This window comes from Fukomys damarensis, unplaced genomic scaffold, assembly GCF_012274545.1.
Source record: "Fukomys damarensis isolate Sample0158 unplaced genomic scaffold, DMR_v1.0_HiC HiC_scaffold_14, whole genome shotgun sequence".
Lineage (NCBI taxonomy): Eukaryota > Metazoa > Chordata > Mammalia > Rodentia > Bathyergidae > Fukomys > Fukomys damarensis.
Window position 1 is genome coordinate 26,008,667 of NW_022900926.1, and position 12,945 is coordinate 26,021,611.

At 36.1% G+C, this 12,945-nt stretch overlaps 2 protein-coding genes across 7 annotated transcripts in view; both read right to left on the minus strand.

Annotated features, from left to right (window-relative positions):
• The window catches only part of Tulp4 (TUB like protein 4), a 191,751-nt gene that overhangs the window by 150,860 nt on the left and 27,946 nt on the right, over positions 1-12,945 (minus strand). Inside the window, exon 1 of one of the 6 annotated variants that reach the window (XM_033763293.1) lies at positions 6,484-6,500. The exons of the other annotated variants lie outside the window; for them this stretch is intronic. The gene's annotated coding sequence lies outside the window, so the exon portion shown is untranslated. Of the gene's footprint in view, positions 1-6,483; positions 6,501-12,945 lie in introns of those variants that run through there. 6 annotated transcript variants of the gene reach the window in all.
• LOC117286031 (stress-70 protein, mitochondrial-like) overlaps positions 1-12,945 on the minus strand; it is a 75,397-nt gene that overhangs the window by 61,223 nt on the left and 1,229 nt on the right. The window contains 2 exon segments of the mRNA XM_033763478.1: positions 4,914-5,029; positions 8,831-9,081. Of these exon segments, the coding sequence (XP_033619369.1) occupies positions 4,914-5,029; positions 8,831-9,081 (367 nt within the window).

Consider the following 12,945-nt stretch of genomic DNA (forward strand, 5'->3'; position numbering starts at 1 on the left):
AACAGAAATATTTTTAAAATAAGTTTAGCTATAAAATTCTTATTTAAGAATTAATTTCTATTTCTAAGAACAATGATTCTCATCCATTACTGAAGCACTCTAGGGCCCTCACAATTATCTAACATTACCCAAATTCTTAAAATAAAAATTGATTTTTAATCCAATTTAATCTTTTAAAGATATCCCACACTGCACTTTTAGGAAAGTGCTGAGATGTCAGAAAATCAATACTAATGCTTCTGCTATTATATAATCAAATGAGTCCTGTGATTCAATGTTATCAGCTTAGCAATTTTTAAAAAAATCCATTTCTAGGGGCTGGGAATTTAGCTCAGTGGTTCTGCCGCCTGCCTCAGAAGCACAAGGTCCTGAGTTCAATTCCTGGTACCAAAAAAAAAAAAAAATCCATTTCTATCTCTATAGTTGCTTGTTCTTATTTTTCTGCTTTGGAGACCCTGGAAAAGTAGGAACGTTAGTCAAAATATCATGCACCCTACTGCCATCTGAGGTTCTAAAATTCTTGCTTGTTTTGCTACTGTTGAGCTGCTGTTCTGTTTTTTTCAAGTCACCAATGGCTTTCTTTTTTAAATAGCTGATAAAATGGAATTCTATTTTTACTGACTTAGAAAAATGGTAAGGGACTCAAACCTACTCTCAAATGGCCTCTACTCTAAAAAAGTTGTTGGCCGTCATATACCAAAGAACTTTTGAATATGGTTCCTTGAACAGAAATAAAGTATACTTTTGTCAAGTAAGGAACTAAATGCTTTGGTATACACCCTCTCTTGCAGTCTCCACTCCACTTCAAAATAAGTTTTACTAATAAAATGTGTGGTAGACTTTTGACTAATATTCTAAAAATTGCTGCTGTGTTTTCTATGTGCTAGGCAATGTGCTCCATTTATTTAGTTATCTAATCCTAAAAATTAAACACTATTATCTCTATCAACTGAGATTTTGATTTTTGACACATATCAGGAAACTAAAGCTAAAAAGAGCCCTTAACTGCTGCTACAACAGAAGTCCAGTCTAGCCCAGGGGCAGGATGACATTCACGTGGACCAGGCCCAATGACAGTCACCACGATACTATGTGACTCCACACTCTCTTCTACATTGGCTTTTTCTTTGGTTCTTATAGCTAGAATATGGATGACTGCAATTCAAACCTCACTTTCTATTCTCATTAAAATCCAGTGAAAAGAACAAGAATATATTTTCTTGATATAATATCCAAAGTCTCTCTGCATCTCATTGCTCTGTCATGGTCTCATTTCACTGCTGCCAAGGACAAATAAAGCCTAGGCTACCAGCAATCCTGAGCTGGACTGGATTCCTAGGAAGGAAAGAAGGATAGGACCAGCAAAAAGTGTGAGTGGATGCTGGATGTCAAAGCCCATAGATAACCACTGCACTGTCCCATTTGTAGAAGAGAAAGCTGAGATCTGGAGAATTCAAGTAAATTTCCTACAGTCAGAGCTACCTCCCTGACTTCAAAAATACACAGTTTGGGCCGGGGATTTAGCTCAGCGGTTCAGTGGCCTGCCTTGCAAGCACAAGAACCCGAGTTCAATCCCGGTACCAAACAAAACAAAACAAAACAAAAAAAATACACAGTTCGCCATAACAAACCAGAGAGGCTGCCCTTGCTAATTTGCATTTTCTGTGCTCATATTCCACTTGAGTCCATTCTCTGATGAATATTTAAGAGTATCTTCCACATGCAATTTATAGTAACACTCCCTAATACCTAAGCAAAACAAATGAAAAATATGAACAGACTTCCTTATATCAAAACAAATCTACTTTGCAATTTATGTATTTTTTATTTTTAATTTATCATTTGAATACATCTCTCCTGTACATGGTACAAAACAGGAAGGTAGAGAAGGATGCAAAGAAGCAAAGCTGCCTCTCACCATCTTTTTTGACTCCCTGTTCCTTCCCAGTGGCAACCACTGTTCCCAGTTTTTTACATATCCCTTTCCAGAAATACTCTATATAAACAGAAATACAGGGTTATAGATATTCTAAAACCCAATAATAGCATCAACTGTTCAGTGTCTTGTTGTAAAAAATTATACTTGACACTCAATCAGCTCCTACCTTTCAAAGGCTCAAGGGGAAATGTCAGGATAAATGATAAAACAAAGTTGTTCACCTAGATGGATACTTTTCTCCTGTTCCCACCCTGCCTTTCTCTACACTAGACTGACTCAAGGCCTCTTGATGCTGTTTTTCCCCCCACCTTGTAAAATGGCAATCATTATAATCCTTTATAACAAAAATAAGAGCTACACAAAATAAAGGCTTTCCTGAGGTTAAAATTGTGGTCTTTACATAAAAACCTATGTATTTTAAAATGATTCTAATAAGATATAAAGGAGACAGCTCTTGCAACTTGGTACTGTATATTCTACAATGGCCTTTTGGAACTATAAAATAATTCCACTAAGCACCTTCAAAACAAACAAAACAATATCATGGCACTTTTTTGTTTTGCAAGATTAGTCTCACAAAGACCTAGAACTATGTGATAAGGCTTCTTTGTACTATTCTGAATGCAGAATTTAATAATATAAAAATACTGTGAGAATAAAATCATCAAAAATTTTAACTTCTTGCTTGTCCCACCGTAAGTAATTATAAAATTGTAAAGGAGGGAAAGAAAGGGAGGGATTGATATACATTCCATCTCCAAACTGTACACCCAAAAGTTATTTTGGTAACAGGGATGTTACATATGATGATCCCTTTCTTTTGAGACCAAGACTCTGTGTTCAGGAAATTGAAAGAAATTAACTAGGGAGACACAGCTGATGCTCCAGAAGAGTGCTCACCATCTGAGCTCAATAGCCTCATTTACAAATGCCATCAAACACTACTAGGAATGGAGTACCAATATACCTTATACATGAGCTAGAAGGCCTGACACAATCAAAGAGCTAAGAACATTACACCAAGTCAAGCAGTTAAAGTGAAGAAATCGTTATAAATCATTTTAGAATTAATGATCCTATTTCTAATTTTAAAAATTAAAGCATTTTATAGACAATCATTCTGGACCAGGAAACTAAAGCTAAAAAGTACACAGATTTATCTGCTGCTATAGTGCGAAGTCCAGTCTAGCCCTAGGGCAGGATGAGATCACCTGGACCAGGCCCAACCAGGGTCACCAGGGTACTACATGGCTCCACACTATGTAGAAATTATTTTGTTTTGTTTTTTTAATTTTATTTGTTCGTTTTTTGGTACCAGGAATCAAACTCAGGTCCTGTGCTTGCAAGGCAGTCACCAGAACCACTGAGCTAAATCCCTGGCCCTCTTTTATTTTACAGACAAACCAACCAAGGGACAACAGAATCAAGGAAATGAAAATTCATGGACGGTTTAAACCTCCACATGTAATTCATCACTGACGTGTTTTAAAAAGGTGGTGCCTGTGTGTGTTGGAGCCACTGGCCAAGCACTTCTCAGGCCACTGTTGCTCCCTCTTATTCCTTTCTTCCCATCACTGTCCTTCCTCCCTAATGAGAGGTCCTCATTTCTGCTCCTCTTCAACATGTACTTCTCTAAATACAGTAGCCACATGGAATTCTTTCTTTTACTGAGAAGACTAACAATAAGAGGACCTCAGAGAACCATCTGACTAGAATCAAATTTATATTTCCTCAGAATTTCCACTTGTCAAATTTAGTATACTGTCTATAAAGGTTTAAAATGCTTAAATCTAATTTTTTAAAAAATTAATCAATTATTTTTATAAGGGTGGAGGAGGTTTTTGATTTGGCTTCAGCATTTTTAGGTCTATTTTTTGAACTAATTCTGCACCTAGAATTCTAAACAAATACCATATGGCTGCTTCCTTGTGAACTTATTTATTTTTCAAAAAATGTTAACTGCAATTCTGAAAGTTCTTCATATAACATTATTCATAAAACAGAAACAAACAACTCCAGCGATCATCCATGAAGAGACTTTAGAAGCTTGTAAAAAAGTAAATTCTAGACTGACTGAAAATGACCTCTTTCCTTTCCTTCTTGAGCCCTTTTGGGTCATGCTCAAAGAGTCTCATCATTAAACAACCACTACACCTTCCTAGCAAGGAAATGAGGAGGGCTCAGTTCCTTAGAAGCTGCTTCAGACACATGTAGCTTTCTGAAGTCATGCTGGAGGAAAAAAAAAAATGCAGGGGGAGAAAAAGAGGTGGTAGTCAGCTCCATACTCACAGATATGATCACTGGGTCAATAAAACCAATGCATTATTCAACAGGGTTATTTCCCCCTCTAAAAGCCAAATCCAGCTTGGAAAATAATAATTGGGAAAGCAAATCAAACTAGACAAGCTTCTGTAGAGCCCACAATCCACTGGGCATTTTTGAGATTAGTGACTTATGAGCTGGTTTGGCTATATCCATCAGGAAAGGAAAGTGTCTCAGTTTGTAATCATATACCAAACATCAGATTCCATGGGTAACTTCTTACACTGTCTGGAGCACCTAGAAAGTTAGTATGTGGAGTTGGAAAGGATCTTGAAGATTATTTAGTAAAGATAACAACATGAACACAAAAAATTTCTGGGCATGATGCCTTTGTAATTCAGGTTTTAAATATCATTCTCTCCAAACAATAGCAATGAGAAATAAACTAGTTTTAAGGAGGAAGAAAGTCATGTTTACAAACAAGATAAATGAATGAATGGAATAACATCAGAGACTGCCAAACAGGCTGAAGCCACAGTTCTATAATTCAGAAATTGAAGTTGGGGAGTAGAACTAGCAGCACACACTAGATGCTGAATATGACAGAGTAGAGGTAAATGGGTTCACAGCTCTAAACCACCATTTGTGAGGGAAAAAAATTAAGTCTTCTGTGACTGCCACCCAGAGCCATGGCTGAGATAGCGCCACATACCTAGTGCAGCAGGGGGAACACAGACAGTGGAAGTATCTGCCTCAACCTCAGTATTAAGAAGGGCAGGAGCTTGAATCTCCAACATAAGGCTTATTTCTGAGGTCGGTGAAGACAAGCTAAAAAACAGCAAAACCAAGGGCACAAAGAGGAATAAAAATTCCCACTTACAACAGATTTTGGTCTAAATTCAAAGCCCAGAGTTCATGAGAGAAATTAACTTCAAGACTGACAAAAAACCAGAAGACTCTTTAGTCCTAAGAAAATTAAATCTATGTTGTATTTAAAACCTGTAGAGATGTGAAAGAAAAATTTTTAAAGAATTCTTCTGGAAACAAAATCAGGCAGATACTGAATCAAGAAGTGTATTTGAAAACAAACACCTATTTGAAATCTTGAAAATGAGAAATACTGACTAAAAGCTCAGTAGACTGGAGAAACTCAACACCACCACAGTCAAAGAGAAAATTAGTAACTAAAAACCACTCAGAGTACAGAAAGAAAAAAAGCACACATGGAGAAGTAACCTAACAGATAGATTGAGAAGAAACATATATCTGATAGGATTTCCAGAAATGAAGTTAGAAGGAATTGTATAAACTGTATTATATACACAGAACTGTTCAAAGGAAACTCCAACTTGATGACTCTGCCTTTTTTGTGTAACTCCACTGCAGTACTATAATGTACAACAGAATATAAAATTATAGCACTGTGTACCTTGTTTGTACAGTACTGTAGTTTTTGCTGATTGTAAACAAGACTTATAAAATGTACAGGGCTGGGGATTTAGCTCAGTGGTACCACGTCTGCCTCACGAGCACAAGCTCATGAGTTCAATCCCTGGTACCCCCCTAAAAAAAACTATAAAAAAAAAAAGATGGACTTTAAGTCTGAGTAGCAGGTTGTAAGTCTGAACAATCATTAAACAGGGAGGTCATTAAAAGAGGGATTATCTGAAAAAAAAAGAGAAATTATCTGTATTTATTAGATGTTTTACTTACTGTGCATTTGCTTTATCAAATTACCTGACAATAGGATTCATTTCTTCTATATTTAATATAAAATCTAGTTCTACTTTTTTTTTTGACACAGGGTCTCATTATATAGCCCAGGTTGCCCTTGAACTGGCAGCGATCCTCCTGTCTCAGCCCCCCAAGTGCTGGGATTATAGGCATACGTTACCACATCTGGCATTTCTACTTATTTTTAACAGTGAAGTTATGATAAGGAAGTCATAATTGTTTTTGATTCACCCTTGAGATAAATTCTGCCTGTGCATCTCTTAAGCTAAATCTTAATACGATATTTCCTAAGTTGAATATCCATTTATAAAATCAAGATGTTGCAAACAGCAATTGTGTATACTGACAATAAAAACAAAACACATGTGATGATCTTTAATTCCTATGGATATAGATATTGAAGTAACACTAGATTAAAAATCTAGCTGATATGCTAAGTGGATAAACAATATGTGCCTTAACTTTCAACTATTTAACAGTGATGCATACACAAGTATTAACTGCTCTTTACTCAGTCCACCATATGTTAACACTGCCAATAAAGTTACCTCTGAATCTCCGCATTCAGAACTTACAGCAATTTTCTGCCTATTTCAGGCTTTGTAAGTTATCTGTAACCTGTAAATGTAAAAAGCAGGAGGTGATTCTATGATTTTTCAGGTGATAGAGCAGGCAAGTAAAGGAATATTAATCTCAAACAATATATAACCAGACATCCTTCTTGGCCCTAACATAGAGACTGTCAAGTCAGATTCACAATACAACAGTTTTTGTACACAGCTTTAGTACAGATAAGACACTTTATTACCCTAGGCACCAAAGACCTCAAGGAAGTATAAACACAATTATGAAAACTCTTTAGTGTTGGCTGTTCAAACAGACAGGAGGAGCAATTACTATGCTATTAATAATTGTAACAGCATCAGAGTTTGGAACAAACTTTGTATTGTCTATGAAGGATCAGTTTGGAAGTGATCTAGAACAGTCTGTGGTCAGAGTAAGAACAAATAACGCTGAGAGTGTGACTTCATGCACATACATAGGCAAGTGCTGATGCCACTCAGCTGAGTATTTTTAGACATAGGACAGTTATGAAACAGAGCTATTTTAATGACGTTATGAGCCCTTCTGTGTAGACACCAATAAAAGTAATCTCAAACTAGTCTTTCAAATACTAGAAATTTTCAAAGCTAGAGTTTGAAAACTTGAGGCAAAAACATAAGGCAACTAAGCATTTTATGTTGGTAATTGGAAAATATTTTAAGCTATTACAAGAACTAGGTAGAGTAAAAAAAAAGACTCGTCTACAAATACATCAACCTCTAAAATAAGGAAGCTGATACCATACACTCTTTAGATAGGACTATATACTTTGTATTAGAAGGAAAAAGATCCATAAATGTGGAATTGATCAAACAGCTGGTTCTTCATATGCCAAAGACATCCACACATGTTCCTTGGTGGAAAGAAAACTAGATTTTAACTCCTTACATTTCTAGTAGTTCAGGCCTTTCTTTCATAGTGAAAACATTAATTTTTAAAAGAAAATAATTTTCTTGTCCCTACAAAAGAGGGAAATACTTAAAATGCTAAGTGATTTGAAGAGCAAGGTGTAAGTTAGGGTTTCATTGTTACTTCAGTGAAACATAATACTAACCCTCTAATTAAGAAAAAAAAAAAACTCATGAAAACAGACAATCTGGCACGCTGATTAAACAGACTTTCAACATCCTCTTCCAGGAACCCCAGGTTCTTCTTGCAATTAAAAGGAGAAGCACATTACTATTCTTAAACTATAAAGCACATGCTGCACATAAACTTTTAAATTTCTTGTAAAAACTACAGTTAACTACTCTAGTCAGGGCCGGGGATTTAGCTCAGCGGTTCGGTGGCCTGCTTCACAAGTGCCAAGGACCCAAGTTCAATCCCCGGTACCAAAAACAAACAAACAAACTACTCTAGTCAAAAAATCAGAGGGTGAACTTGTATATACTGTTAATAGTGATGGCTGCTCCTGACACTGCTCTGCTCAACAGTCTGAATCTCACCCAAGAGACTGAGACAGGAAAACAGCACAATGATTGGGGCATGAGTGGAACTAGACTGTTATAAGGTTCCTGAATTTCACCACAAGAATTCATATTAAATTTGAATATACTTTGATAAATTCAACATGAACGTTACAATTTTAAAATACCGAAAAACAGTGTGTGCCCAACTAACATATAGGCCTGAAGTATGATAAAAAATTTTTGGTGCAAAGAGCTTTACGGAAGTAGGGAAGGGAAAACTGCAGCACAACCTATTGGAGTCAGGAGGCTGGAGTGATAGAAACAGCCAGCCACACTTCGCAGAAGTGCAATCCCAGCTAAGACTTCTAGCTGAATGATCCTTATTTGGTGCCTGAAATTTTTTCTATCACCTAGAAACTATTCTCTGTAGTCCTACTAGGAATAAAAAGTAATAAAACCTAACAGAAAAATTAAGTAAACATAAATACCAAAGAATATTTTAAAATGAGAAACTTTTATCTTTTATTACTTGAATTAGAATGAAATTTAAAAATAAATAAGTTTATGAATTTATTTTAACTTTAAAATGAAGCTAAATTGACTATTAACAGAATAAGTGATTAAAGTAGAAGGGCATTTTTTTCACTAATATAAAAATTTAAAAGGACAGGGAGGACATAAATACCACTCATAAAAATTTACAGTTCTCTCAGAATTAAAGAAACAGTATTGGTCAATCTAAATGACTAATGTATATTAATTTAACTGTCAACATAAAAATGAAGAAATAAAAACTAAGATGATGATAAACAGTACTATTTTATCCCTTAATTAATCATAAGACTCAATTAGATCTGACTATACAAGGACAAGTCACACTTACTGGAATCCTACAAAGGGTGTCAGCATAGGTGAGAGTCCAGCAGGCGGGTGTTGTGGTGTTTCAGAAGAGGAATGTGTCTGGCTTTTGCCACATAACACTCTCAGTGAGGAAATCACAGGAATAAATGTCTCTCGTTCATTGTTCTCCTCTTCTTCCCTTCTCCTGCCACTGCTTCCAGCTGGCTGGCTGAACAGAACCAGGAAGTAAGGGAGCGAACTGCTGCCTTCCACTGCAATCAGCCTACTAAGAAACTGGTAGGAGACAGATTTAAAGATGCAAAAGGGAGATTACAGCAAAGTGGGAAATGAGAAGAAAGCTTCTTTTAAGAATCTATGCTTTTATTAGGATCTTATGTATTATAAGACTACTGATACTGTGAAATGGGAAGAAAGGGACTAAAGGTGTAGGGAAGGTGGGATAGGTAGGGGAAGGGTAATAAGGCAAAAGAAAAAATGTGAGATAATGAAAAGATGGAAATAAAGTGGTTGTAGATGGGGAGAAGAGGAGGGGGTGAAGGGAGAGCAGGGGTAAGGGGAAAAATGAGAACAAAGACTTGTCATGTAGAGGTACAAGATCCCAACAATGAATGTAACTGTACTGTATCCCTAAAATGTACCAATAAACTCAATTAAAGCTGAAAAAAAAAAAAAAACTTCTAGACTCCAGAACTCATAAGAAAAGAAAAAGCTGTTCATTTTGCCAATCTTTTCAAAAGAAATCTGGAAACATACAACAAAAATTTTAAATTATTCAAGTTGTTAATCCTATTAATCTCACTTGAAATTGAATGTTTAAACAAATAATGGCACAGCAACACAGGAAAGTACTACTTAATCATTACAAATGATAAATTCATCAGATTTGTCAATACAGACAATCCCTGAATTATAATGGAGTGGTTAAAGTTTGTAAAGTCCTTAAAGTAAAGTCATAAATTACAGTAATAAAAGGGAGCACAGGGCCAGGGATTTAGCTCAATGATTCTACCACCTGCCTTGCAAGCACAAGGTCCCAAGTTCCACCCCTGTACTCCCCCTACCCCACCCCCCAAAACAGGGAGCATACCCATCTGGAGTTTCTCAGGAAATGCCAACAGTGCTTCTTCATAGCTGAAGAATAATCACTTGTAAATGAACGATATTGTTTTAAATTACTAAAAAGCCTTCCTCGTATTTTTGGCTAATCTGCACAAACAGGAGGTGCTGAGCCCCCTGTTTTCGGGAGCCACTAGGCTCACTAGTCCTGGCTTAGCCAAGGGCAGACTTGATAGGAAGTAAAGTGGAAGGGTAAGAAACACTCATCTGAATTACAAAGGCTATGCACCAATCTATGACAGAAGACAGTTCTGGGCTAAAAGAATGGTGGAATTTATCAGGAATTCATGCCTTGATCACTTGATGGGTTTTCCTCAGTAGCACCTTACAAGAGTGTGAGTATGTATGGCTTACACACTCAACTTGGGACCACAGTATATGAAAACACAAATCAAAATCTCAAGTCCACCCCATCTGAACTCTGTAAAGGCATAAAAAAATACTGATAGAGATTAAAAAATAACACACAATCAGCATTTGGCATTTATAACATTTTATTTATTTAGGTTTATGTTGTTTAAGTGACCAATCACTAGAAATTTAGCGTCTCAAAGAGAAGGAACTCTAAATAATTTATATAAAGCATAAATGTTCAAATGAGAGCATAAGATCAAGAAAGAAAAGCCCAAGTAGGAGTTTGTACTTTATGACATAAACAATTTAGAAAATATTAAGATTCTTGAAGGTTTGTTCTTTCCTTTCCTTTATTATCCTTTTCTTTTTCTTTTCCTTTTTGTGGAGCTGGGGATTGAAGCCAAGGCCTCGCACATGGTAGGCAAGCATGCTAATGCTGAGTTATATCCTCAGCTCTTTTCATACATCATTGTGGTCGTCGTCGTCGTCGTCGTCGTCATCATCATCATCATCATCATCATCTTGGTTTTTTTGAGACAGAGTCTTGCTATGTAGTTCAAGCTGGCTTTAAACTCACTACGTAGCCTAGGCTGGCCTTGAACTTGTGGTGATTCTCCTGCTTCAGCCTCCCGAGGGCTGGGATTACAAGTGTGTGTGAGCACACTGGCTTCCTTTAAGACAGGGTTGCCTAGTCTGGCCTTGAACTCCTGATCCTCCTGCTGCCTCAGCCTCCTGAGTAGTAGCTGGAATTAAAGGCATGTGCCAACTGTGGCCAGCTAATCATACAGATTTTTTTTTATTTTGTGAAAAAATAAAATTCCATAAAAAAATTATAAATATTATTAATGATATATTGTTATCTTCAAAATATAGGATATAAACCAAAAAGATTCTTACAAAAATGAAACAGATCATAATACAAATCTTTCTTTTCAATAAACTAAGATAAACTAGTACCGTAGTATAAATAAAACAATTAGCATATAGTTTGGGGAAGTATTTGAACTTCTCTCTGCTTCCTATTTACCCTTCTTCTACTTTGTTTTTCATTTGTGTTTCTCATATAAAAGAAAGCATGTGATTCCTGAGCTTGTGTGTCTGACATTTCATTTAACATTACCAGAAAATTGATATAATCCAAATTTCTTTTGTCAGGGAAAAAAAAATGTAACGGTAACAGTCAAGAAAGCTGGAGAAGTAACAACATGGTGTCTGGGGAAGTCTTTCTGTAAAAATCATCTTGAGTGAAATATAAGTGATAGGAAGGCACCAACCAAGCAAGAAAGCAGCTAATACTAAGACCTCTGCCTCAAGGAAGAAGCAAGCTGGGATTGTTTCAGGAAGGTCAGCAGGCAAGAGGACACACCTTAGAAAGAGAAAAGAATGAAGTCAAAGCCATTGAGATTAGGAGGGGCCTACAGGTCACAAGGGGTCTAACAGCTGAAGGAGAGATAATCAAGTCAAAGCACTGGTGAGAGGATTTCTAGATGCCTAAAAACCATCACTCTGGCAAATGCACCAGTTAAAGGAAAGTCAGAAAAGAAGCTGATGACCAAGGTCAGTGAGTGAATCCCAACAAGAGGTGGTGGCAGCTTAGACCAGGGCCAGTAGTAGAATGGTAAGTGATGAAGCTAGGAACATGTATACATACTGATAGCCTATATATGTGTGCGTGTATTTATACACATACATTAATGGATCATGTCCCACAGAAAAAATTACTGGGAAGGAAGGGGGGGTTGTATCTGTACTGAATATATACATTTTTGTGGTCATTTTTTCCTAAATGATATAACTATTTAACAGCATTTGCATTGTACTAGGTATTATAACTAATCTAAGGATTATATAAAGCATATGAGAGAATGTGTATAGGTTATATGCAAATCTTGGGCCATTTTATGAGACCTGTATATCCATGGTTTTGGTACCTGAGGAGTGTTTTGAAACCAATCTCTTACAGATAATAAGGAACAACTGTGTATGTGCATCAAACCATTATGTTGACGATTTTTCTGAATAAATTTTTTGGGGGGTACCACTGATCGAACTCAGGACCTTGTGCTTCCAAGGCTGGCATCACTGAGCACCACAGAGCTAAATCCCTGAGCCTGTTCAGAAAAATTTTGAAGAACTGTCCCCAAATTTAATTCTTGTCCCTAACACATAAAATTTTGATATATATGCATAAAATATATATATTTATTTTAAAACCTATTGTTCACTAGAAGAAGCCTAGCAGTTACCATTTATTTAGCATGTTCTCAAAATCAAATATTATACCAGATATTTTATATAGACAAATGTACATTATCATATTTAATTCTTACAACATTCCTATATGATTTTACATCCCTGCTTTATTATTAAGGAACCATAGTGAAGATTATACTGCTAGTAAGTGACATAATCTCAGAGTCAATTCAAGGTCTGATTTCATATTTTAAGACTTATATTATCTAATTAGTTATTTCATCAGTCTAGGAACTTTTCATGTTAAGCTACCAAGTTAATTATGTAATTACACTTCTGAATGGATCAGCCATATGGAAATATCCTTTCTGAAGATAACCCAGGCTGATAAAATACTACTTTTCAGGATTCAGATACAAAATGTGTGCAAGTGAACAAGAAAGCAAAGGTGTGACTCATGCTGATAAAAATGTG